Genomic DNA, 25,537 nt, shown 5'->3' with positions numbered 1-25,537 from the left:
TGAGTCCCAGAGCAGTGTGGGCAGTGAGACTGAGAGCAGCGCGGGCAGTGGGTCCCAGAGCAGCGTGGGCAGTGTGTCCCAGAGCAGCGCAGGCAGTGAGTTCGAGAGCAGTGCAGGCAGTGAGTCCCAGAGCAGCGCTGGCAGTGAGTGCCAGAGCAGCGCAGGCAGTGAGTCCCAGAGCAGCGTGGGCAATGAGTCCCAGAGCAGCGTGGGCAGTGAGTCCCAGAGCAGCGTGAGCAGTGAGTCCTCGAGCAGCGCGGGCAGTGGGTCCCAGAGCAGCACAGGCAGTGAGTTCGGGAGCAGTGCGGGCACTGAGTCCCAGAGCAGCATGGGCAATGAGTCCCAGAGCAGCACGGGCAATGAGTCCCAGAGCAGCATGGGCAGTGAGTCGCAGAGCAGTGCTGGCAGTCAGTCCCAGAGCAGTATGGGCAGTGAGTCCCAGAGCAGCGTGGGAAGTGAGTCCCAGAGCAGCGCGGACAGTGAGTCCCAGAGCAGCACAGGCAGTGAATCCCAGAGTAGCGTGGGCAATGAGTCCCAGAGCAGCGCGAGCAGTGAGTCCTCGAGCAGCACGGGCAGTGAGTCCTTGAGCAGCGCAGGCAGTGAATCCCTGAGCAGCAGCGGGCAGTGTGTCCCAGAACAGCGTGGGAAGTGAGTCTCAGAGCAGCGCGGGCAGTGAGACCTAGAGCAGCGTGGGCAGTGAGACCGAGAGCAGCACCGGCAGTGAGTCCCAGAGCATCGCGGGCAGTGAGTCTCAGAGCAGCAGGGGGCAGTGAGTCGCAGAGCAGCGCGGGAAGTGAGTAACAGAGCAGTGTGTGCAGTGTGTGCCAGAGCAGCGTGCGCAGTGAAACCGAGAGCAGCGCGGGCAGTGAGTCCTAGAGCAGTGTGGGCAGTGAGTCCCAGAGCAGCGCTGGCAGTGAGTTCCAGAGCAGCGCGGACAGTGAGACCATGAGCAGCGTGGGGAGTGAGACCATGAGCAGCGTGAGGATGCAGCCCCAGAGCAGTGCGGGCTGTGAGACCCTGAGCAGAGTGGGCAGTGAGACTGAGAGCAGTGCGGGCAGTGAGTCCCATAGCAGCGTGGGCAGTGAGACATAGAGCAGTGCCGGCAGTGAGTCCTGGAGCAGCGTGGGCAGTGAGACCGAGAGCAGTGTGGGCAGTGAGTCCCAGAGCAGTGCGAGGAAGCAGCTCCAGAGCAGCGCACAGGTACCGAGTCCCAGGTGGAGACTGCGTTGTGGCGGCAGCCCTGGAAATTACCTTGGAGCAGCTGAGTGCCAGAATGGAGCAGATTGGAAGCTTGGAGCGGAGCGGGGACACCTGTGGGACTGGAATCTGGTGCGGGCAGTCAGACCATGTGCAGAGGCCCTGCACTGAACTGCTACAATGTAACGTCTATTTGAAATTTTTTACCTGACTGTATTGTCAATCCTTAATGATGTCTTATTTCTAACTTATATCTTTTAAACTCTGTAAGATAATGCAAGTACTTTTTATTCCTCTTTTGTATCCAAAATATGTACCTAGGTACCTCAACCCAAGAATGGCATCATAAGAGGCAGACATTGTAAAAGCTTTTCCCTGTATTTCTACAATGGAGTGCATGTGACAAGAAAGGATATTCTGATATTCTTGGACATTGAGGTCCTTTACAGACATCAGGACTGAAATCATCAGACTGTCTGCAAGCAGGCCATAGCAAAGGGTTAATACTCAGCTGTGTAAATATTACTGCAGTACTGACGCAAGAGATGACAGCAGACTCTGGAGAGAGATGATTCTGTGTGCAGCTTCAGGATAAGTTTAAAATTCATTTGGCAAGGCAACTTTATCAGCATCTTAGAGTTGAGCAGTCTGACTAAATCCTACTAAGGACAAAATCTCTTTTAAGATCTCAACGAAAACAAACGGTAATAGTGAGTGAGGTGAGAAACTTATAGAGACCAACAGAGGACAACAAAAAGAAAAGAAGTAAGGAGGAAGAAGATTAAATATGAACATAAGCTAGTCAGTAATATAAAAGAAGGTTGAAAGTGTTTCTTTAGATATATACAGGGCAACAGAGAGGCAAAAATGGACATTGGACTGCTGGAAAATGAGGCTGGAGAAGTATTAATGGGGAATGAAGAAATAGCTGAGGAACTGAATAAGTACTTTGCATCAGTCTTCACAGTGGAAGACACGAGTAATATCCTAAAACTTTGAGCGAGTTGGGGAGGGGAGGCATGCAGGGGTGAGTATGGTGGCCATCACCAAAGGAAGTGTACTAGAAAAACTGCAAGGTCTGAAGGTGGATAAATCACCTGGACACACCCCAGAGTTCGAAAGGAGATTTCTGAAGTGATAGTGGAAGCGTTAGTGGCGATCTTTTAGGAATCACTGGAGTCAGGGAGAGTCCCAGATCATCAATGTCACCCCCCTGTTTAAGAAGGGAGAAGGCAAAAAGACAGAAAATTACAGGCTGATTAGCCTAACCTCGGTCGTTGGTAAGATTTTGGAGTTCATTGTGAAGGATGAGATTTCTGAATACTTGGAAGTAGATGGTAAAATAGGACAAAGTCAGCATGGCTTCAAGGGGAGGTCATACCTGACAAATCTGTTAGAATTCTTTGAGGAAGTGACAAGCAGGTTAAACCAAGGAGAGCCAATAGATGTTATCTACCTGAACTTCCAGAAGGCATTTTACAAGGTGCCGCACAGGAGGCTACTGAGTAAGTTAAGGGCCCATGGTGTTAGAGGCGAGATGCTAGCATGGATAGAAGATTGGCTGTCTGGCAGAAAGCAGAGAGTGGGGTTAAAAGGGTTCTTCTAAGAATGGCAGCCGGTGACAAGTGGCGTTCTGCAAGGGTCAGTGTTGAGACCACAACTTTTCACTTTATGCATTACTGATCCACATGAGGGAACTGAGGGCATTCTGGCTTAGTTTGCAGATGATACAAAGATAGGTAGAGGGACAGGTAGTATTGAGGAGGTGGGGAGGTGTCAGAAGGATTTGGACAGGTTAGGAGAGTGGGCAAAGAAGTGGCAGATGGAGTACAACATGGGAAAGTGTGACGTCGTACACTTCGGTAGGAAGAATAAAAGCATGGACTATTTTCTAAATGGGGAGAAAATTCAGAAAACTGAATTTCAAAGGGACTAGAAGTTCTAGTCGAGGATTTTCTGAAGGTAAACTTTCAGGTTGATTCGGTAGTTAGGAAGCCAAATACAATGTTGGCATTTGTTTCTAAAGGACTAGAATATAAAAGCAGGGATGTACTTCTGAGGCTTTATAAGGCTCTGGTCAGACCACATTTTAGGGTATTGTGAGCAATTTTGGGCCCCATACCTCAGGAAGGATGTACTGGCCCTGGAGCGGGTTCAGAGGATGTTCATGAGAATGATCCCAGGAATTAAAGGCTTAACATATGAGGAATGTTTGAGGACTCTGGGTCTATACTCGATAGAGTTCAGAAGGATGAGAGAGGATCTACTTGAAACTTACAGAATACTGAACAGCCTGGACAGAGTGGATGTTGGGGAGATGTTTCCATTGGCCTGAGAAATTAGGACACCAGGGCACAACATTGGAGTAAATGGACGACCCTTTAGAACAGAGATAAGGAGAAAATTCTTCAGCCAGAGAGTGGTGAATCTATGGAATTCATTGCCACAGGAGGCTGTGGAGGCCAGGCCTGAGTATATTTAAGACAGAGATAGATAGGTTCTTGATCGACAGGGGGAATCAAGGGTTATGGGTTTAAAGCAGGACAATGGGGTTGAGAGACTTGTCAGCCATGATTGAATGGCGGAGCAGACTGGATGTGTCGAATGGCCTAATTTCTGCTCCTATGTCTTATGGTCTTATGGTTTCCTTTGGGTGCTTTAGTTTCCTTCCACAGTCCAAAGATGTGCAGGTTAGGTGGATCGGCCTTAGGAAATATCGGTTTATAGGAATAGGGTAGGGGGATAGGTCTGGGTGAGATGCCCTTTGGAGGGTTGGTGTGGACTTGATGGGCTGAATAGCCTGCTTCCATACTGTCAGGATTCTATGATTCTATTCAACTCAGTACCTTGTTCCTGCTTTCTCCCCATATCCTCTGATCCCTTTAGTCCTAAGAGCTATACCTAACTCCTTCTTGAAACATTTGTTTTGACCTCAACTGCTTTCTGTGGTAGAGAATTCCACAGGCTCATTGCTGTCTGGATGAGGAAATTTCTCCTGTTCTCAGTCCTTAATGGCCTACTGTGTATGCTTAGACTGTGACCCCTAGTTCTAAACTCCCCAATTTATGAAGATATTATTGAGGCTTTCTATACTTATTTCAATGCTCAAAGAAATAGGATTATAGAAAGGATTACATTTAACAAACGCACTTTAAACTGGGAGAAAGTATAGATTCCCTCAACATTGACTTTTTCAGTTAGTGGATAATCGTGAATCTGCAACACTGAACGAAGAGCTCATTAGGGATTACATTGCAGTTGAAGCTTTGAAAATGATCTTATTGGATTTTTTTCCCAAGAAAGGAAGATTTGAAAAAAAGCAACAGTGATGCAATGGAAGGGGGTGATGTGGAGGGGATGCAGATGAGGTACAAAAATACAGCTGGCTCTTCATTCACAACGACTGTGAGACTTTATGGAGAATATTATTTGGGGCAGTGCAATTTGTGGGGCATGGAAGTTATAAGTGCTTCTAAGTTGAGGCCAACAAAGTGTAAAAAGAGGGTAGGGGCTCCTATTACACAATATTCTTGCCATGGCAGTAATTATCCTGACAACAATGCAGAATGTCATTCCTGCAAGAAAACAGGAGAAAGCTGCAGGAAAAAACAAGTCAATCAATCTTAAAATCAAAAAGACCTATCAGAGCTGGTAGCATTTGAGAGACTGAAGAACCTAAAAGCAATGAAATAACATTCCTGGAAGAAGTAACAGGATCCAAGAGAAATTATTGGACTGCTGAAATTAAAGTAAAGGGACACTAAACAAACTTCAGGTGGGTGTAGGTGTAGCGGTCCTTTCTGACATAAGAAAATAGCTAAGACAAGATTTTCTCCAGCCATTCGCCACCCAACTCCAGGGTCCAAGAGGCATTTAACTTGAAGCAACAGGACACTTGACTACAATGGAACACTATAAAACAAGAGAAATCACAGAGACCCTAAATCTGATTCGAAAACATGAGTGTCATGTCTATGCCAGAAAGATTGCATAGATCTGCAATCCATTTATAAGGTGAAAATCAGTGAAACCCAAAACCCAAAATCATTGTTTAGGTTTAGGTTTAGATTTATTATCATGTGTATTCCAGTATAAGAGTACGGGAGTACAGTGAAAACTTTATTATGCTGCCACACACGGCACCATCTTAGATACAAAGTATCCAGACATAAATCTTAAGTTCAAATTTAGGGAAATAAAGAAAAAAGTTAGATTACACTACAGTTATCCATTATATAAGTTATAAAAGTAAGAAATGAGGTTAAAAAGATAAACATTATACTCTTTCTATAAAGGGTCTGTAGTAGCTCAATGCGGGGGGATTCCACATGTGGTCTGTAGCCTTGGAAAGCTGAAAGCAGTTTATCATATCATGTTGAGATTAGATAACAACATTGTGCACTTATTTACTCCAAGGGAAGTATCATACCTACTTTTTTTACCGATATGAAGCATGACATTGTGCCATTGGTATACTAAGGCGTGACAAAGTCAATAGGCTGATGTTTTGCAGAGAGCCAGTACAAAAAACAAAGACATCACTCTGCATTTGCATGGACCTTACATAATTAAACAAAGCAGTGAAAAGGGAGGGCCACCCCATGGCATCTCATACATCATATGCACGGTATGAGAGTCTGTGAAAGCTCACAAGAAGCACATGGTTTGCCAAGTTTGATGCTAATGGTGGCCTTCAGCGGCTACCTCTGCATAATGAATTCGAATTAGTGGCATCTGATCCTTCATCACACTGTTTGGAAGATATTACTTTATTTGTCCTCCTTTTGAAGTTATTAGCGCAAGAATTGTTTCCAACACTGATGACAAACAATCTAGAAGGACTCATGGATGATACTTAAATCCATAGTTTCACCACATCTACACATGATGAAAGAGTGAGGGCAGTGTTGACAAGCGTGCTAGAAACAGGACTTAGAATGAAAAATGGGAGTTCTCACAACCTACCATTAAATTTTGTGTACACATCATTAATGATACAAAGGGCAGATCCAAGCAAGATTAAAACCAACAACGATATCCTACCACCTGACAATGTTGTGAAACTGCAGAGGTTTATAGGAACTGTTAACCTAGTAGGCATGTTTTAGCAAACTTGGCACAGGAAAATGAATGATTATGACAATTGCTTGGACAGGATGGAACATGCTGTTGGCATAAACCTCAACAGATCTCCTTTGTGAGAATCAAGGCAATGTTTATTTCATCAGAATTACTATTTCACTGGCCCAGAACTACCAAAATAATAGCAGCAGATACATTATTAACTGGACTAGGGGCAGTACTGTTCCAAACCCAGACATGCAGTAAATATAGGCCATTCTACTATGCATCCAAATCTTTGATTGAAATGGAACACAAACATCCAGTGATTGAGAACGAAAACAAGCAGTTACATGGGCATGCAAAACAATTTCAGATTATGTCTTAAATCTGAATTTCACGACTGAAGCAGACCACATACGATTATTAATAACATTGTTAATTGCAAATAAACTGGTGAAGATGCCACCAAACATACAGAGGCTTTGCTAAAGATTAATAAGTTATAATGCTACAACTGAGAACATCCAAGCAAAATATCAAACTACAGCAGATACATTATGACACATTCCTATTGAACAACCATCACAAAAGGACATGATTTTGTCTTTTACTTCTGTGTCTGCAAGATATTTACCTGCAACAGTGAAGAGATTAGAAATAATTAAGTAAGCTGAGATAATGGATGAAGAATGTGTGAAAATTCATTAATACTGAATTGAAGGATGGTCAGAATGCATTCTAAGTAATTTCATGCAGGTGACCTGGTGATCTACAGTGAAGAATTAGTTATTCCGAAAATCCTCAGACTTGTAGGATTGAGCAAAAATTTCCATCATCTAAAATATAGGATGAGACCCTGGACTTTTCTAACATCTGAAATACTGGACAAAATCCTGAGCTCAGGCTGCAAACAAACAACAGAGCCAGAATGATTTCTGTCTGGGATTATCTTTCAGCCTGGAATTACAATTTACACCTCCAGTCTAAGGGAACAATCAACCAAACCTAACTCTCAAGACTGGAACTAACCATTACGCCTCGGGCTACACAGCACAGACAGTTGGGGCCCACAGAGATACTGCCCATTCAGCTTCAATGCAAATCCATTCACAGAGATACCAGACATTCATCTTCAATCAAAATCCAATCACACATATTCTTTATGATTGGAAAACTAATTGACTTCAAAAGAAACACAAGTAACATAATGGCAAGCATAGATTTGGTATGAAGATAAGATGCCCACAATCAGTAGAATTGCAGGCCCCAATCTCACCTGAGGCAGCAATTCCACAGCTATCCTCAGGAGAGATTCCAAGCAGCTATCCCTGGAAGAAAATTTCAAAGAGTTATCTCCAGAAGGGGGATCCCTGAGAGCAATTCCAAGAGCTACCGACCCAGGCCTGTTCTGAATCAGGGGAACCAAAGACAACCGACCATGTCCAGCAGATTGAAGAACTGACCAACTCCAAAAACCACCGACCCAACTGATACCACAAGGCCTCAGACACATCCTGAGGTGAAAACCTGGCCAACTAAACCAGCAGATAGTAAGGAAAACCAAGTACTCACCCAACAGATCCACTACATATCCTGCAATATCAGCAGACTCAACCCAGACTGAAGGCCTATGCAGTCCGAAGTCTTCATCCAGGCACAGTGTGTGGCAAGCAGGAATAAAATTACTTCAAAATTTGTTTTCCTAAGTGGTGAGATTTACAACCTAGTTTACAACAAAGTTTACAACCTAGCCAGCTGGCAGAGGAAAGCGGGTGGTGACAGTGCATGGGACCCCAAAGATAGGAATCCTGATTAAAGCTGCTGTGTTTAAAACCCTTGTTTTAAGTTCTAATAGTGTTTAATCTAGCTAATACATTTAATAGCATGACTGCCCTTGTATAATTGATTGTGTTAATTTTGTTGTTCATTGCATTCACCTTTATTTCTTCTTTTGATTACCTTTTGTATAGCAAATAAATGCAGCAATTCTTATGCCCTGAAACACCTCTCTACTGCCTTCTTCATTTCACCTTCCCTAAATACGTCCAGCATCTGGAATACAGGGGTCTGGGGGTGATTTGAACCATCTAAAATCAGCAACTTCCAGAGTGCAAACTACAACCCTAGAGACTTGACAGTTCTTCAGAGGATATTCCAAGGTCAATCGAATACAGTTGAGCGTTGGATAGGAATTCCATACGGTGGCCAGGAATTTTGAGATCATTGGAAGAAATGGCTTTGAACTATATCACTTGCCATTAGAAACAAAGTTTTCAATGTCAGAGAGAAGAAAAGATATAAAGCAGATGAAGGCCTTCAGTCAGTTGGGCCAGCCATCCTGAAGTCCAAATACCATTTTGGTTGCTTCTTGGTTATTTAGTTCATCCATTCACAGACACCATTTACCAGTATGCCCAATGAACTGTTATCTAAAGGTTTATCTCAAAGTCTTCAGTCCTTTCACTGCCAGCTAGCCTTCTCTGACACAAACCCTTGCTGTCTGTATCCTAGATTCATGCTTCTGTCCTGTGACAACACCGAATTAAAATTATTCAGAATATTGTCTAGACCCTAACTTTTTCTTATTTTAGAGGTAAGTGTAAAGTGTAGCATTCCAGATGCAATTTAATTGGTCAATTTACTCAGCATTAAGCAAAACACACTTTACTTTTACACTACAGTTAAAATACAGAAAAAGTAAAAGTTAAAAAATAAAGAATTGGCTTAACTATCGAAATGCTTAACAAAATAATACGTATATTAACTATTACTAATTAATTGTTCCATTATAGTAACATCCCATGAACACAGCCTTGTCAAAGGCAAATCAGTAAACTAGATTGTCTCACAGGCAATTCTCCAGTCCAGGAGGAGCAACTCTTAAGAGAAAAAGCTGAGAGACACAGAGTAGCAGGGAGAGATGTACTTTAGCTTCCAAACCCAGCTTCAAGATCCCAGCAACTTCTGCTGAAAAACAAAAACTAAAAATCCTGGTTCTGGGGGAGCTAGACATCACCCATTCAGGATGTCACGTTACAGCTGTACAGGACATTGGTTGGGCCACTTTTGGAACCCACGTTCAATTCTGGCCTCCCTGCTATAGGAAAGATGTTGGTTAACTTGAAAGGGTGCAGAAAAGATTTACAAGGATGTTGCCAGGGTTGCAGGTATTGATACTGAATAGGCTGGGGCTATTTCCGCTGGAACATCAGATGCGAGGGGCGACTTTATAGAGATTTATAAAACCATAGGGGGCATGGATAGGGTGAACAGCCAAAGTCTTTTCCCTGGGTTGGGGGAGTCCAAAACTAGAGGGCATAGGTTTAAACTGAGAGGGGAGAGATATAAAACGGACCTGAGGGGGCAACATTTTTATGCAGAGGGTGGTGGATGTATGGAACAAGCTGCCAGAGGAAGTGGTGGAGACAGGTATAGTTACAAATTTTAAAAGGCATCTGGATGGGTATATGAATAGGAAGGGTTTAGAGGGATGTGGACCAAACTATGGCAAATGGGACTAGATTAATTTAGGATGTCTGGTTGGCAAGGACGAGTTGGACTAAAGAGTCTGTTTCCATGCTGTACATCTCTATGTTTCTATGACTCTATTCAGGCTTCTCCGATTGTTCCAGCTCTTTAAAAAAAAAACCCAAAGCCTCACAAGCTGGTTATTGCATTCAAATAGATAGCTTGGTCTTAAAATCTCTATTCAAAAAAACATAATATTGTCACACTGCTCATCTGAACACTTTCCTGAACCACTTTCCCATTCCTTCAAAAATATCCTCAAAAGCAATCTTCTCAAAGATGCTCTCAATCTTTTCTTTCTCTTCTACTGTTACTCCTTGACTGCTTCTTTCATTGTGAAGCTTTGCATGATGCCTTAGTGTATTATAACAATTTATTCTAAGTCATTGTTCTTTCTCACAATAGGAATAAGATTGATAATCAGATCAAGGAAGGTAACCAATTCATTTTCTAAATGAAAGAACAGAGACTAATCTTCAAGTAAATGAAATAAGATTACAATACTATTTTCGTAACGAATTAACTAAGGATATTAATAGATCATCTATTTCCATTGTTATAATAAGAAAGATCATGAAGCTACTATAGATAGGAGGTTAGTTAACTCATTTGGTTGCATGGCTGGGTTGTGATGCAGTGTAACACCAACATCACTGGTTGAGGTCACTCTGAAGGTCCTGCCTTCTGAACCTTGACCTATGCCCATGGCATGGTGACCCTCGGGTTAAACCACCACCTGTTCTCTCTCTCCGTGAGAGTGGCCTCCTGGGGCTGTGTGACTTTACCATGGAGGACCCTAAAAATACAAACATGTTTGAAATGTCTTACCAACATCAAACTCAAATCCCTTTTCACTGAAAGTATGAAAGCAGCCTCCAGCCTGGTCATGTTGCTCCAACACTAGAACACGCCTGCCTGCTTTGGCCAGAACCGCAGCCACTGTCAGTCCACCAAGCCCACTGCCAATCATAATGGCATCAAAGTAATTGGGCACTTTGCCTGTGGGAAAACCTGAAAAGGGAGGCAAAGGTAGTGCTGTAATACTGGTGACAATATACACTGTATGCACTTTTACATTGGAGTAAAACAACCCACTGCGCATAATGTGCAGATCCTTCCTGGAGATTTCTAATGTCCAAAATGTTGAAAGATTTCTTCCAGTGGCAAAATGCTGTTGAATAAACTGATGTATTTAACTAAGACGCAGTTCAAAAACCAGGTTGGATGAACGTTAGATGTACTTAGCATGAACTCAGTCACAGCCAGGAGATGTATGAATTTGAGTTGCTCAGCAGGACCCCAGCAAATTATTTTTTAATTAAACACAAAGCAATTTATAACATGATAGAATCTTGCTGATCTTTCAGCATCATATATCAACTTTACCTTGAGGAGATCTTCTCTCATTAGCAATTCAGCACACAGAATTTTCTTAATAATACCTAGAAGACCTTGAAAGTTTTGATATTTTTGCTAACTAATAACAAATGTATAAAGATGCAGGTTTGTCCAATAGTTCATTCGATGACAATGTGATATCCAAAGTCCCCTTCAAGGGCTCAATTTTGAGTTCACTGAACTCCAGTTTTTTTGGATTGTAAATGTTTATTCACTTTTAAATCCTTCAGTTTTCAGATTTTTTTTTCATGTGATGGGACAATTGCTGGCAAGGCCAGCATTTACTGCTCATTCCTAATTCCTTAGGGAAGGTGGTGGTGAGCTATCATGTTGAATCGCTGGAGTCCAACTAATGTAGGTCTAGTCACAGTGTTGGACTTTTCAGTAGAAGCCTGAGATAATCGAATGTTATCTGATCCATAACAGTGGGCAATCACTTTGCTGTGGGCCCAGAGTCACATGTAGATTGGTGCAACAAAGAACAGGAAATTTCTGACGTGATTTATATTAAAGAAACAAAAGAAGTTTTGAAGACAAACCAATAGTTTCATTATGCTTTTCTTACTTGCTGTTGAGATGTAGGCGTTGTTGGTTAAGTATTTATTGCCCATTGCATAGAGGGCAGTTAAGAGTTGACCACAATTACCGTGGCTCTGGAGTCACTTGCAGGCAAGATAAGGATGACAGATTTTCCTCACTAAAAATTATAAATAAATCAAATGGGATTTTAGAGCCATCAACAGTGATTACATGGTCTCCATTAGGCCAGCTTTTTAATTCCACAGCCAACACTTTTTCATCTACATATGATCCCCATTGTCAGCTTTTCTTCTTCCCTGGCTTAGCATTACCCAGCCACTTTTCTGCCTAACTGCCTTTCACTATCTCTGGGCTCCGTCTCCACCTATCTGCTCACTCCTTCCCAACTTTACACCCCACCCCACCTTCAGCATATATACTAATCTCATTCTAGTCCTGAAGAAAAGTCACTAGACCCAAATGCTAACTCTGCTTTCTCCCCACAGATGCTGCCAGACCTGCTGAGTTTCTCCAGCAATTTCTGTTTTTACCGCAGATTTCGAGCATCTGTAGTTCTTTGTGCCCAGGACATTAGACTGTGTCTCTGGATTACTAACACAATGACAGTACCACTATGCCACGCCTTTTTCAATTCCAACATTATTAATTGCTCCTGAAGCAATTCATTGACCTGGCAGTTTTCCACTATCTTAATGGGACCATGTGGCTGGATCTTCATCAGTTTTACTGAAGTGATTCAGTAGGGTGATTCACCACCACTTTCTCCAGGGCAATTAGGGATAGACATTAAATGCTGACAGTAATGGTCACATCTCACGAAAAAAAATCCAAAGCTTAAAGAATTATAAAGAAAATCAACCTCGACAATATTAAGAAAAAAATTGGAGTTTAAGCAATTGAATTCAAGACTGCAACATTGGTTCAGGCCGAAAGACTTCTAGTTCAGTAATAGTATAACCAAGCTACCATTCCAATTGGTGCCAGGATTCAATTGAACGGGCGCAGGATTCTTGAACTGAAGAACATGATGGAAAGCATTTCTCTCCCTCTTTCAATACAAACTAGAAATACATATCTCTAGATGTGTGGCTATCCAGCAATAGGAAGCCTTCAGGAAAGGAAGGGAGAAAACTGGCCCATGCTTTCTTTTGTAAAGAAATAACTTCCTAATATTATAAGAAGATTCTAAATATAAGTCAGGCTAATCAATATTTAAAATAGACTGGAACAGGAATCATGATTTTAATGAATGATTTGTGATAATGGGTTTACTTATTTGAGGTTACAGAGTGCAGAATATAATTTTTACTGCAGGTCAGATTTCAAAATCTAATGATAAAAGTTAACGTTTGTCTGATTGTAAAACTGCAAAGTGGTATTCATTGTAATAACTGTAGGCAGGACACCAGCTGTCAGAGTTCTAGGTTGTACCTAGAATCTGTATCTAGGTTCTAGGGTGGCATGGTGGCTCAGTGGTTAACACTACTGCCTCACAGCACCAGGGACCTGGATTTGATTCCAACCTCAGTTGACTGTCTGTGTGGAGTTTATATGTTCTCCCACTGTCTGCTTGGCCTTCCTCCAGGTGCTTTGGTTTATTCCCTTGGTCTAATGATGTGTATTGGCCATGCTAAAGGTTGCCCCAGTGCTGTGCAGGTTGGGTGGGATAGCCATGGTTAATGTGGGGTTATGAATGGGATGCTCTTTGGAGGTTTGATGTGGGCGAATGCCTTTTTCTGCACTATAGGGATTCTATGATTCTACCTTCAGTCAGTGCATAGTTACTGAGCTGTGCCATATATACTGGATGCTTGGACTGCAGGGCCCCAAGTAAAGATGTCATCTGTACAGAGTTATGTTCAATGAAGCCTGATGCTGTTAACTCACAGGACTGTAGCTCTCAGATTGCGACACAACGACAATGATGACTGGACCTACAGAACCAGAATAAAAGTACCAAGTGAAACACAGTGAGCAATAAACCATGACACCATCCCAGAGCTGGGGAAAATACCCAAAGTGAAACTCAGCTGCGATAGAGCTTGTCTGGTAATAGACTTTGAAGGATACCTCAGCACTGAACTGCAGAATGGCTAAAACAGCGTAGAAGTTGAAGAAAGCACAGGAAAGGCTCAAGGCAGAATAAATTGTTAGCAACACGTAGAAATCCATCTGTCACAGTAGGAAAGGTATAACAGATATGAAAACATTCACAGAGGTAAGGAAGAAATGAACTCTCAGAAAATACACCCATAGCCAATGCAAGAAGGAACAGGATACTTTTCAATCCACAAAAGAACTTCGCAGTGGAAACCAGTCTGACTTAATTTTATAGAATTGTAACTGCAAAGAGAAACCCAGTGGTAATGCTGCAGTGGAAACCCAGAAGATTAAACACAGACTACAGCAGACTATGGGAGTCTCTGCAAGATGGGAGATGCAAAGTCAAGATGTCACATTCTTCCTGAGGATGTGACAAGTCCACAGTAAAAAATCATTTCCTCTTGGTACAGACCCTCAGAACCAATTTTAGCAAACAGAGATTAAAACAAGGAGCTGTGAAATTAGCTGTGAGTTGGGTACTGGAGTGAATGCATTAATCCCTTGGATGATGTACTATTGCTGGGGTCCTGAACCCTAAGGTCATCCTTTGGGGCTTATCAAGTAGAAGAATTAGAATAAGATGTCGTGGCGTGCTACACTTTGCTGTAATGGAAAAGAGATTATGGAGATGTTGCACATAATTCCTGATCCCTATAATTCTTTATTAAATGTAACTTTTTATCTAACTTTAGTGGACAATGTAGACATGTCAGTCTTTCTATTGAGATCACACTCAATAGTTTTCAACCTGAAGTCCATCCATTTTCTCTCTTCTCAGAATCGTTAATTTTGATCACTGCACCCACCACCAACAACCCCCCCACCCCAATCAGAGAGCTGATGGCCTAGTGGTCTTATTGCTGAACTATTAATCCAGAGACTCAGGTAATGGTCTGGGCATTCAGGTTCAAATCCTGCCTTGGCAGTTGGTGACATTTGTAATTCAATTTTAAAAAATCTTGAATTGAGATCCTGATGATAATCATTAAACCATTGTCAATTGTCAGGATAAACCCATTTGGCCCTTTGGGGAAGAAAATTGCCATCCTTACCTGGTCTGGCCTACATGTGACTCCAGACAACAGCAATGTGGTTGACCCTTAAGTGCCCTCTGGGCAATAAATGTTGGCCTGGCCAGTGACACTCATATTCCATGAATGAGTAAGGCCTGAGGCCTCAATCCCAACCCCAAAGACTGGACTTCCCTGTTTCAGAGGGAGTTAGTTTCAGTTCTACAGCAAGTAATGAATGCAACAACTGAAGGGTAAAGACAGCTGAGACAGAAATGTAATGACCACTTCTTACATTGTTGTGACCCATATTTGTCATTACCGATTAAAACCAGTTGAGTTCTGATCATACTTGCTCGTGTGTTACAGCCAGCTTTATATTCCATATATTTATCAAAGTTGTTAAAACTATTGAGGAACAATTCAACCAGCCAAATAGTTTTAAGCATCAATTATGTGATGTTTTTGAAGGTTGAAATGTCTTAGTTCAGCCACAATTATAGCACAAAATTACTTTTGTTAAAGCTCTGTACTCTGTGTCATGAACTTGCATGTGCTTGAGGATATGGAAGATGCTAATCAAAGTTAAATGACATACCTTGCTTAAGGATTTTGTTCCTGGCACCTCTGTCCAGTACCAAAGGTTGAGGAGGTTTTCTGACATCAACAGCAAAAGCGTTTGCACTTGCACTGAGAAATAAAGAGACTGAAATAACTAGAAGTAAAAGAAAGACGAGAAACAGAAAGAGCAACATACTAATGGAACCAAATATTGACAGTAAAGCAGCACGGAGTCAAAGTCAAACATAAATCATGAGCAAGGGCCAAATGGAAGGAGGTAAGCACAGGAAGTAAAAGCAGAGTCTCGTGCACCTTTGTTTTACAATCTGCAAATGAGAATTCTAAACAAAGAAATCTTTTTAGATCATTTTAATGTCATTCCTTCTTTGCCAAAGGCTATAACATCTACGCATGACTTGAAAACAACTGGTGTTTTGTGGAGAAAATTAATTGCATTATCATCAACAATTCAAATGAACCAGGACTCAAATGCTGCCACTTTTTTAGACAGGAGTTGTTGGTAATGATTCTGCTGCTATTCCACAGCCGTTATATTCATTTTTTGTTTCTTTACTGTCCCACAACTGTCACCTTTCTTGTTTGTGACTTAATGTCATTTCTTCTCTCTTACCTTCCATCTACAGATCTTCCTTAGCGTTCTTTTCTTGTTGTCCACTTTCAGTGCCTTCGTACTTGCTTAGAAACAGATCTATCCTCAACTTTTCTTAGTCCCAGTGAAAGATCAATGACATTTACAACCGCACAGATCTTGCCTAGTCTGCTGAGTGTTTCAGCATCTCCCACTTTAATTTCAATGACATATGTGACTCCAGTTCAGTAATGTTTATAATGGAGTGTGATTTGATAGTCCTGCTGTTTACTGCATCTCCCTTCTGGAGTCCTTCAATAACACTGGTGCTGGGGTCAACTGTGAAAAGCTGATCTGTAAAGACACCATTGAACTACACTTTCCAGGTGGAGGATTCAGTTTTAATTTGTTTTGTATTGCCATTAATGGGATAGTAACAGTCTCAAACTGAGGCCAGGAATTACTTTTACTGCCCCATTAACTTTGGCAGCCAAACCCATTGTGTGAAGAGCCTGCTGATATGACAGCTGTGATCTGTTGCTACAATATGATGCAATGTAATATTTTGGATCTGGGAGTAATTGTTTTCATAAATGGCTGTCCTTATTAACAGATCTCTTTAGCTCTTGCAATCTGTCGTCAGTACAGAGATGGGCTTTTTATCTTTTTACAGAGGGTATTTGTACCTAATGAAGTGATATCTGTGTTAGGTCTCATGACATAGAGCCTAAGTCTTCTTCCCAGGGTGGGGAGAGTTCCAAAACGAGAGGGCATAGGTTTAAGGTGAATGAGCAATGATTTAAAAAGGACCTGAGGGGTATCTTTTTCACGCAGAGTGTGGAGTGTAGATGAAACAAGCTGCCAGAGGAAGAGGCGGAGGCAGGTACAATTGCAACATTTAAAAGGCATCTAGATAGGTACGTGAATAGCAAAGGTTTAGAGGCATATAGGCCAAATGCTACCAAATGGGATGAGGTGAGATTGGGATGTCTGGTTGACGCAGATGAATTAGACTGAAGCATCTGTTTCCGTATTGTTTGACTCTATGACTTGAATGAAATATCTTTAACCTAGAACTGAAGGATTCAGTGGATTTTTATTGCAAATCCTGGTATCTACAGGTGTTTGTGTGTCCAGGGTCAAGTTAAGCAATCCAAATGTAAATTGTTGCACAATCCCCTCAGTGTGTCATGCTGCAAGAGGACTCAGTGAGATGGAGACTGAGATCTTTATACCATCAGGTAACATTTTGTGATACAGTGATGATATCATGACCATGTACGTTAAAGGTATTTTGCATACATGCTGAGACAGAACACAATATTGCCTTTGGCTATCCAAAATTCCAAATTGTTTAAGGCGATTGGGCCTTTTAATATGGAACTCAACTCAATTATATAAAGAGGACTCTGATTGTGCTCCAAGGTTTTCAAGATAAGCATTGCACATGTACGGAATAAGTCGAGGCATCTGGTTGGGTGCATGAATAGAAAGGGTTTAGAGCGATTTAGGCCAAATGCTGGCAAATGGGACTACATTAATTTAGGATACCAAGTTGGCATGGACGAGTTGGACCAAAGGGTCTGTTTCTATGCTGTACGTCTCTGTGGTGCTCGCGTTGCTCAGCTACACCTCCTCACACCCTGCTTCCTGTCAGAATTCAATTCCATTCTCCCAGTTTCTCCAACTGCGTCACATCTACTCTGATAATGCCACATTCCACTGAGCAGCCCTCGACATTGTTTTTCCTCAACCAAGGATTTACTCCATTGTGATTGACAGGGTTTTCAGCTGTATCTGACTCATCTCCCCCATTTCTGCCCTAAATTCCTTCCCCTCCCTTCCAAACTGCTAATAAATTTAATGCAGAGAAGTATGAAGTGATATATTTTAGCTGGAGGAATGAGAAAAGTTGAAATACAGCACTGAAAGCCAACAACAGCTCAGCTACATCCCTCTCTGGGAAGGCTCACTTCATCTTCTCTGGAAGTCTCCACTATCATAGATATCAGTCTTCAGATAATGTGATTCACTCTGTGTAACATCAAGAAATGGCTGGAGGCAATGAATGCTATAAAGGGCTGTGAGCCCTGACATAATGGCTAAAATAAGGAAGACTTGTGCTCCAGTACTCCAGATGCACCCCTGGACAACTTATTCCAGTACAGCTACAACACTACCCAACAACATGGAAAATTGTCTAGGTACACCCTGTACAGAAAAAAGTGAGACAAATACAACCTGATTAATTGCTGCCTCACATCATTCTGGTCTTGTGCATCATTAAAGTGATGGAAGGGATCAACAAGAACTTTAAGGCAGCTCTTTCTTAGCAATAACCTGCTTAGTGACACTCCATTTAGATTCTGTTAGGTTCACTCAGCTCCTGACATTTTTTTACAGAGTTGGTTCAAACATGGACAAAGGAGTTGAACAAAAACAAAGTTGCTGGAAAAGCCCAGCAGGTCTGGCAGCATCGGTGAAGGGAAAAAACAGAGTTAACATTTCGGGTCTGATGACCCTTCCTCACAAAGGAGTTGAACCTCCAGAGGTGATGTGGATGTGACTGCCCTTGACATCATGCCACATTTAACCTAGTGTGGCATCAAGGGACCCTACCAAAGTGACAATCAATAGGAATCAGAGCTCTGACGCCATGAAAGTGTGAGAACTGAGTCCCAACCAATGGGTCAGAGGTGTTGGGCTTCGTGGGGTGCACCATGGATCATGGTGTACATGTGGGTATTTTTCGTTGATTTGTGAATGTGCAGCTCAAAGGTTACACTGGTGTTCAGCACCCAATCCAGTCCACACCCTCTCACCCCCATGCCAGCAAACTCACCACAGGCTGGGCAGAAGATTTAGCTCTTGACTTTCTCAACAGAAGGATTAGGTGTCCATTGGTCAGCTTCCTGAGCAGATGTGGGGATAATGATGTACGACTATCCTACAGCTGATAAATGGAATGCTAGCAACCTGCCAACTGATGCCACAGCTCATGTTGTAGTTCCATGGTCAGAACAGTATGGGAGCATGCGGGTAAACAGGGGCAATGTAAGGTTGGCACCAAGTGAAAGCACAGCTTTAAATAATTCATCTTTGCTTATACAATTGGATGTGTTCGATAATGAATTACGTGTAATTTCTTGCAGGATTCACACCAAGAGGAGTACATGACATAACTTTACAAATAAATAGGTATCTGATGTATGTTGGAGCAGTAGTGGTGAAAGGATGCTGCTCACAAGAACTATAGTCTTAGTAAGCACTGACTCTCAATGTCTCTCTCTCCTCCTTCTCTTTCTTTCCATGCAGGGCTCTCCTCACCACAGCCCGTGCTATATTTCCGAGTCTTACAGACCTAGATGCATGGCAACTGAAGGCCTGATACTTCCTGAGGCCTTTATGTGCAACAAGTGACCAAAACCTCTGTCCTCACTGAGGATGTAGTAACAGTTACTGCTGAGACCAAAAATACTCCTAACACCAAAACCATTCCATACACTCCTGAGTAGAAGTTAGTCTGTGATGACCTAGGAACATAGGAACGTAAGTAAGCCATTCAACTCGAACCATACCTGTGTCTGGGGGGTGGCGGGTGTCTTAATTAGTGGAATGAGGTTGGGGTTCTGTCCTCTTGTAGCTGAAGCCATGTTCCTAAGCTGAATGTAGTGAAGGGACCTGTGTGACCCCTGTTAGGACCACACCTCAAATTAACCAGACCAGATAGAACATTGAACAGTACAGCGCAGGAACAGGCCCTTCAGCCCATGACATTGCGCTGAACACGATGCCAAATGAAACTAATCCCCTCTGCCTGCCCTTGCTCCATAACCCTCCATTGTCTGCACATTCCTGCGCTTATCTAGAAGTCTCTTAAATCCCCTTATCATATCTGCAAGCCTACTGGACCTGGTATTCCCAGGCTGTCTCCCACCCAAGTACTACCCAGGCCTGAGTCTGCTTCGCCTCCCAGATCAGATGAGATTGGACATTTTCGACATGGGCAGGTGGCTTTTCTCCCTGAAATCATAGAATCTCTACAGTGTGGTAGCAGGCCATTCAGCCCATCAAATCCACACTGACCTTCTGAAGACCATCCTACCCAGAACTAGCTACCCTACCTTCTTTCTACAATCCTGCATTTCCCATGGCCAATTCACCTAACCTGCACATCTTTGGACTGTGGGAGGAAACTGGAGCATCTGGAGGAAACCCACACAGACAGGGGGAGAATGTGTAAACTCCACAAAAACAGTTGCCCAAGGGTAGAATTAAACCCTTGTCCCTCGCATGATGTTTGATATCATAACACCCCTGAAGCATTCAATATGTGTACTCAGCATGGCATACAGCACAAGAGACACTAGGAGGTATGAGGTATGGAGGACCATTGATTCCTGTAGTATCGGCTCCACTGGATCAACTGAATGGAATCTCTAACCCAATGTGTTTCTCAGAAACAAAAATTATTAAATCAAACTATAAATAAAGTGAAAGAAATCAGCAGAATGTTATAAACCAATGCTGGAGCAATTATATAATTGAACAAAATTATTAACATATTTTAATTTTTTTTTACAAATCATTTTCAGGAATGGTTTCCACAGAAGTTGTGGTCGTATTTCAAAAGTGTAAATTCATGAACTCCATTACTAATATGTCAGAACTTCCCATTTCACTCTAAAACAATAGAACCAGTCAATTCAATCATTCTCACGTAGCCTTAACCCTGGTTATGAAAGATGTTTGTTTAATTATATAAACACAAAGGCAACACATCAACATTATTGAACAATCATTTCATCAGTCATGCTAGACATCGTATTATTGGACAGATAAACTACAACTGATGAAAGTAGGGGCTTGTGTGCAAGGTGATATCTAAACTAGGGCGGTTTTTGCCTGTGTTCATTCCAACAAAAATGTTACCACTGTATGCCAGTAACTATTGCTCAACATCCTGGATTTTCCTTTTACTTGTTTTGGGAGTGTTTATTAGTATTTCAAATAATGCGTCATCATTTGAGCCAAAATCAAGATGCTTGGCAAACATGCTTCTGTTTCTAAATCTAACCACAGAGCTATGATAAATCAATTTTAAGATTAAAGTTTTGAACTAATTCTTAGCAACAGAATGTACATTGTCAATGTGCTTCATGTGTTCTGCTTCACACTACTACATTAGACTACAGAATCATCTGCTAAGTTCAACATGAACCAGCATCAACAAAAGATAATGGCTCAGGGAAGGAGGTTGATCATTTAGGACTGAGAAGAGGAGTAATTTCTTCACTTGTGGGATTATGAATTTTGGAAATTCTGTATACCAGAGGCTGTTATCCTCAGTTGTTGGACACATTCAAAACCGAGGTCAACAAATTTGTGGACACTATGTTAATAAAGGGTCATGGAGATAATATTAGAGGCAAAATTGAGGTAGCAGTTCAATCATAATTGTATTAAATGGTGAATCAGGCTGGAAAGGTCAAAGGCCTAGTCATTTTCCTATATTTTACCTACTTCTTATGAACAGCTCATCATTGTGAAACTGCAGGGAAAGATTTCTGTTCATCAAGAATTATTTAAAATGAAGATGACCTGGTTGAGGGGAGAAATGGATTGTTTTCAACTGAGTTATAGTAAACATCAGGAGCTTGTTTCTAAGGTAAAGTGAATTTAATTTCTCATTCATTTTCTATGTTATTGTTTCCAAGCTATTCTGATGTATTGCTGTCAGTGGCTCAGAGATTGTTTGATCCTGGTTGATTAATCGCACTGCTGCCAATGGAGCAGAAAGATAAACAGCTCGAGCCACCCAGGCTATGGACTCAACTAGTGCCTTTATGTGGACAAGCTGAAATATCAAACAGAGACATGCTTCACTCTTTGCAATCCTCTAATCCATGGCAGCGATCAAGTGCTGCCTAGTAACAAGGGCATTCATGCAGTAATAATGGAAGATGTTGCTATCTCTCGTAATGGCAATCCTCCTGTATTTTTACAGGATTCTGCACTTAAATAGGGGCTGTGGGGTTAGGGGGAAGAGGTGATTCTAGTCAATGAAGAGCTGAAAAAAATGGAGGTTGAATGTTCTGCTTATAACTCCTCCGGTGTTCTAGTATGCAATAAGTCTCTAAGTGCCAGTTGTTAACTCATTTCCTTGAAGTCTTCCATTGTTCCAGTATGAAGTAAATGTCTAACACCAAGAGACATTCTGCCTACCAAATGAGTGATGCGGTCTATGATTTTCAGTGCTGTTCTGATTTCACGAATATAGGCCGTTCACCCCGCTGTGTGGCAGACTGTATCAACCATCATGATCAGCAGCCAACATGCTGACTGTGCTCACCAGCCCAACCGCAGTCAGGTTGTCACTCTGCTCTTTTCTTTAATGTTAGTACTGAAGTCCTCATTTCTAGTCTAGACTTCAGATCCTGGGTCCTTTAGAAATGTGGGGTCTAGTCGAAATCCCACAGATCCCCAGTAACGTAAGATAGTCAGGGATGGTCAAGCCATAATGCCTTTTGCAGCTGGCAGTGTGCTATGTTCTGGCAGTTAAATGCCCAGCAAACACAGCCAGACATCTCGAAAACTTCTGTGATAAGACAAATATGGAAGACAAATGCTGGGTTGGGGTGACAGTTGGTTAAGGGGTTGAAATGCCAGGTAGGTAGGGTGCTAATATTCCAGGTAGGTAGGATACCAGAGCATTATGGTGCCATGTGGGTAGGGTGCAGGATGCCAAGTGGATAGGATGCTGGGTGGATATGGTGATATATTGGTCACAGTAGGTTTGGAATGAGGGTATAGGGACTGGTGGCTGTGGGGTATGGTGAATTGATAGTGCCAGTGGCAGAATGGGGATGCTGGGGCCAGTGGAGTTGTGGGGGTAGGTGTGACTTTGGGGATACTGGGCATCTGTGGAGTGTGGGGGCCAGGAATAAAGAGGCTGTTACAGCTGGTGGCTACAGGGTGTGTGTGTAGGCAGCAGTGTGTGTGTGTGTGTTAGTGTGTGTGTGTGTGTTGGAAGGGAGAGAGTGGTGGCTTGTGTTACCTTGGGTGGAGGTCAGCCTAATAGCTGGGGATTTTGTACAATCTTTTAATTTTTCAACTTTTCCTGGTTTACTATTAACTTCATGGAAGCAGGCTGCTCCAAATTCTCCAATGTTAAGGATTTTGTTGAGTGTTCCAGATGTTGGAGAATTTATTGGACAATTCCAGACAACACCATACTGTTGCCCATACACACATGCTGTAGCCACCAGCTGTAACAGCCTGTATCTGGGATTCTGCAGGGTCCCAACATATTGTTCCAATACCTGTCTGGCTAGGAATATCTGGGCAACAATGTCCAACTAGGAATGGAAAACATTTGTGAAATAATCCTATCTGCATTAAGAATTGTGCTGGAAATCAATTTGAGATTAATTGGGCTTGCAGTGAGAATAATTTGTGCAGACTAGAAGCTATGATATTATTTACAGACAGGGCCTAGTTGTTTGTAGGCAAATGGAATATGTGTCCACACATTAATTAATTAATTAATAGTGTCTGGAGACTGCTAATTGCTGTTGCAACCACGTTGTAATGCACTGACCAATCAGAGTTGATCTGACATGGTTTGAGTTCAATGTGGAAACTAAGACAGTCGATAGTTTCTGCTGCACTTCATGCCAAGCACAGTTAAACCAGTCAGCATTCTCTTCTCATGCTGTATAAGCTGTCTAGTATAAGGAAGTCAAATTGAATTTGGCATTCATTTCTCAAGGAATACAGTAAAGATGCAAAGTAGTGTTGCTGTAACTGTACAGTGTGTTAGTGAGACTGCACCTAAAGTATTGCATAAGGTTTGGTCCATTTACTTGAGTAGGGATATAGTTGCATTATATGCGATTGAGAGGAGCTTCACTAGATTGCTTCCAAGACGAAGAGAATTTAGAATTATCAATGTTTTCTTACACTGATCCATTTCATTACTAGTCACTGCAAAAGCCAAATTTTTGTATTTATTTCTGAAATAGGCCATTGCTGTGTCTAAATGTTTCTTATCAGCCATAACTCATTTCCAAGCATTTGGCGCGGTGAGTAAATAATCTCCCCTTCCAATAAGAACATCAGCATACGTCACACCTTTCACTCACATTTGATGTGTGTAAGGAATATATTAGTCTTTTCTACAATAAAATCATGCAAAGAAAATTCACGAAAAATCTCTGAACGGATACGATGGTAGAACATCCAGGAAAAAGACTAACCTAGGAGCCCGGCATAATCTCATTGAGTACCACAGTACTGATCATCCATCCAGTCATGGAGATAATTCTTCCAATACATTCTCTTTCTCACACTATCATGGAGGGTTGGAAGGATAATTTTGAAGTTAGGGAACAGGTAATTGGCCATGGAAGGTAAAATGTGTGCTTGATGACCATTCAATTTTGCTGATGCATACAGTGTTGCATACTCCCCCATCTGGTTGCCAAGTCATCCAATGGAGTTAATTGTCCAAAATCCTTTTGAAGAAATCATCATCTTCTAAGAGTCTTTGTCTGTTTCATTTTCCAATGTTATGGCTGCATTTTCAAAAGGTTGGAGATAACACAATTTGATGCTACCTTGTCTTAGCTGATATCTATAAATTCTAGAAATTAGTGTCATTGAAAAAATATTGACAAACCTGCTTTTTCCCTGATTTGTTAAATATAATGGTTAAAGGAGACATCTTCGTAGACTCTTCACATTGTGGTTTTACAATTCTTTTCTTAGTTCAGGTGGGCATCTGGAAAATTGAAAAAGTATATACTACAGAAGATCATTAGTATAGAATCTGTGAAGAAGTTCAACCATTCTTCAAAACTTGCCGATGGATTTTTCACCATGTGAAAGGTGTCATTGAAAGATTATTGAAAAATAAATGGTGTGAAAATTTATTGTGGATAGAAGTAAGGTAACAAGCTATAACCATGTAATAGGATAATAAAAAAAATCTTGATTGATACCATATGAAGAATTGGAGCAAAGTTTCACTCCATCAGCTGTAGTGGCACAGTTACCCCATGGTATGCACTGAATTCCTTGGAAAAAGCCCAGTCACTGCTTTGATAAGAGTGGACCTCAGAAAAGACAGGAGCAATACGTGCCCTTAAATATCATGACATTTGAAGTTCTGGTCTGTAACAAGGGATCTGGTTTGAGTCTCCATGTACGTATTTCACATTATATTCTCACAAAGTATTTCAAGTAATTTTCAGCCAAGAATAATGTCATGTGACCTATCAGGATTTTATGAACTCCATATGAACCACCTCACTTTCTTCTTCATCTAATCCCAACAAGATATCATTTTCCTTTATTTCTCATGTATTTATATTGGTTCCTCTTAAGTGCATCTATGTTATTCAATAGAGATAGTAAGAACTGCTGATGCTGGAGTCAGAGATAATGCAGTGGGAGCTGGAGGAGCACAGCAGGCCAGGCAGCATCAGAGGAGCAGGAAAGTTGACGTTTCAAGTCAGGAGTAGTAGGAACTGCAGATGCTGGAGAA

The 25,537-nt window shown here is 41.8% G+C and overlaps 1 protein-coding gene across 1 annotated transcript in view; it reads right to left on the bottom strand.

Moving 5' to 3' along the window:
- The window catches only part of si:ch1073-13h15.3 (all-trans-retinol 13,14-reductase), a 52,016-nt gene extending 36,421 nt beyond the window's left edge, over nucleotides 1-15,595 (bottom strand). The window contains 2 exon segments of the mRNA XM_048614412.1: nucleotides 10,618-10,800; nucleotides 15,439-15,595. Of these exon segments, the coding sequence (XP_048470369.1) occupies nucleotides 10,618-10,800; nucleotides 15,439-15,595 (340 nt within the window).
- Between the last annotated feature and the right edge of the window lie 9,942 nt (nucleotides 15,596-25,537).

Source organism: Rhincodon typus, chromosome 30 (assembly GCF_021869965.1).
Source record: "Rhincodon typus isolate 14 chromosome 30, sRhiTyp1.1, whole genome shotgun sequence".
Taxonomy (NCBI): Eukaryota; Metazoa; Chordata; class Chondrichthyes; order Orectolobiformes; family Rhincodontidae; genus Rhincodon; species Rhincodon typus.
This window is presented reverse-complemented; position numbering and strand designations above follow the sequence as displayed.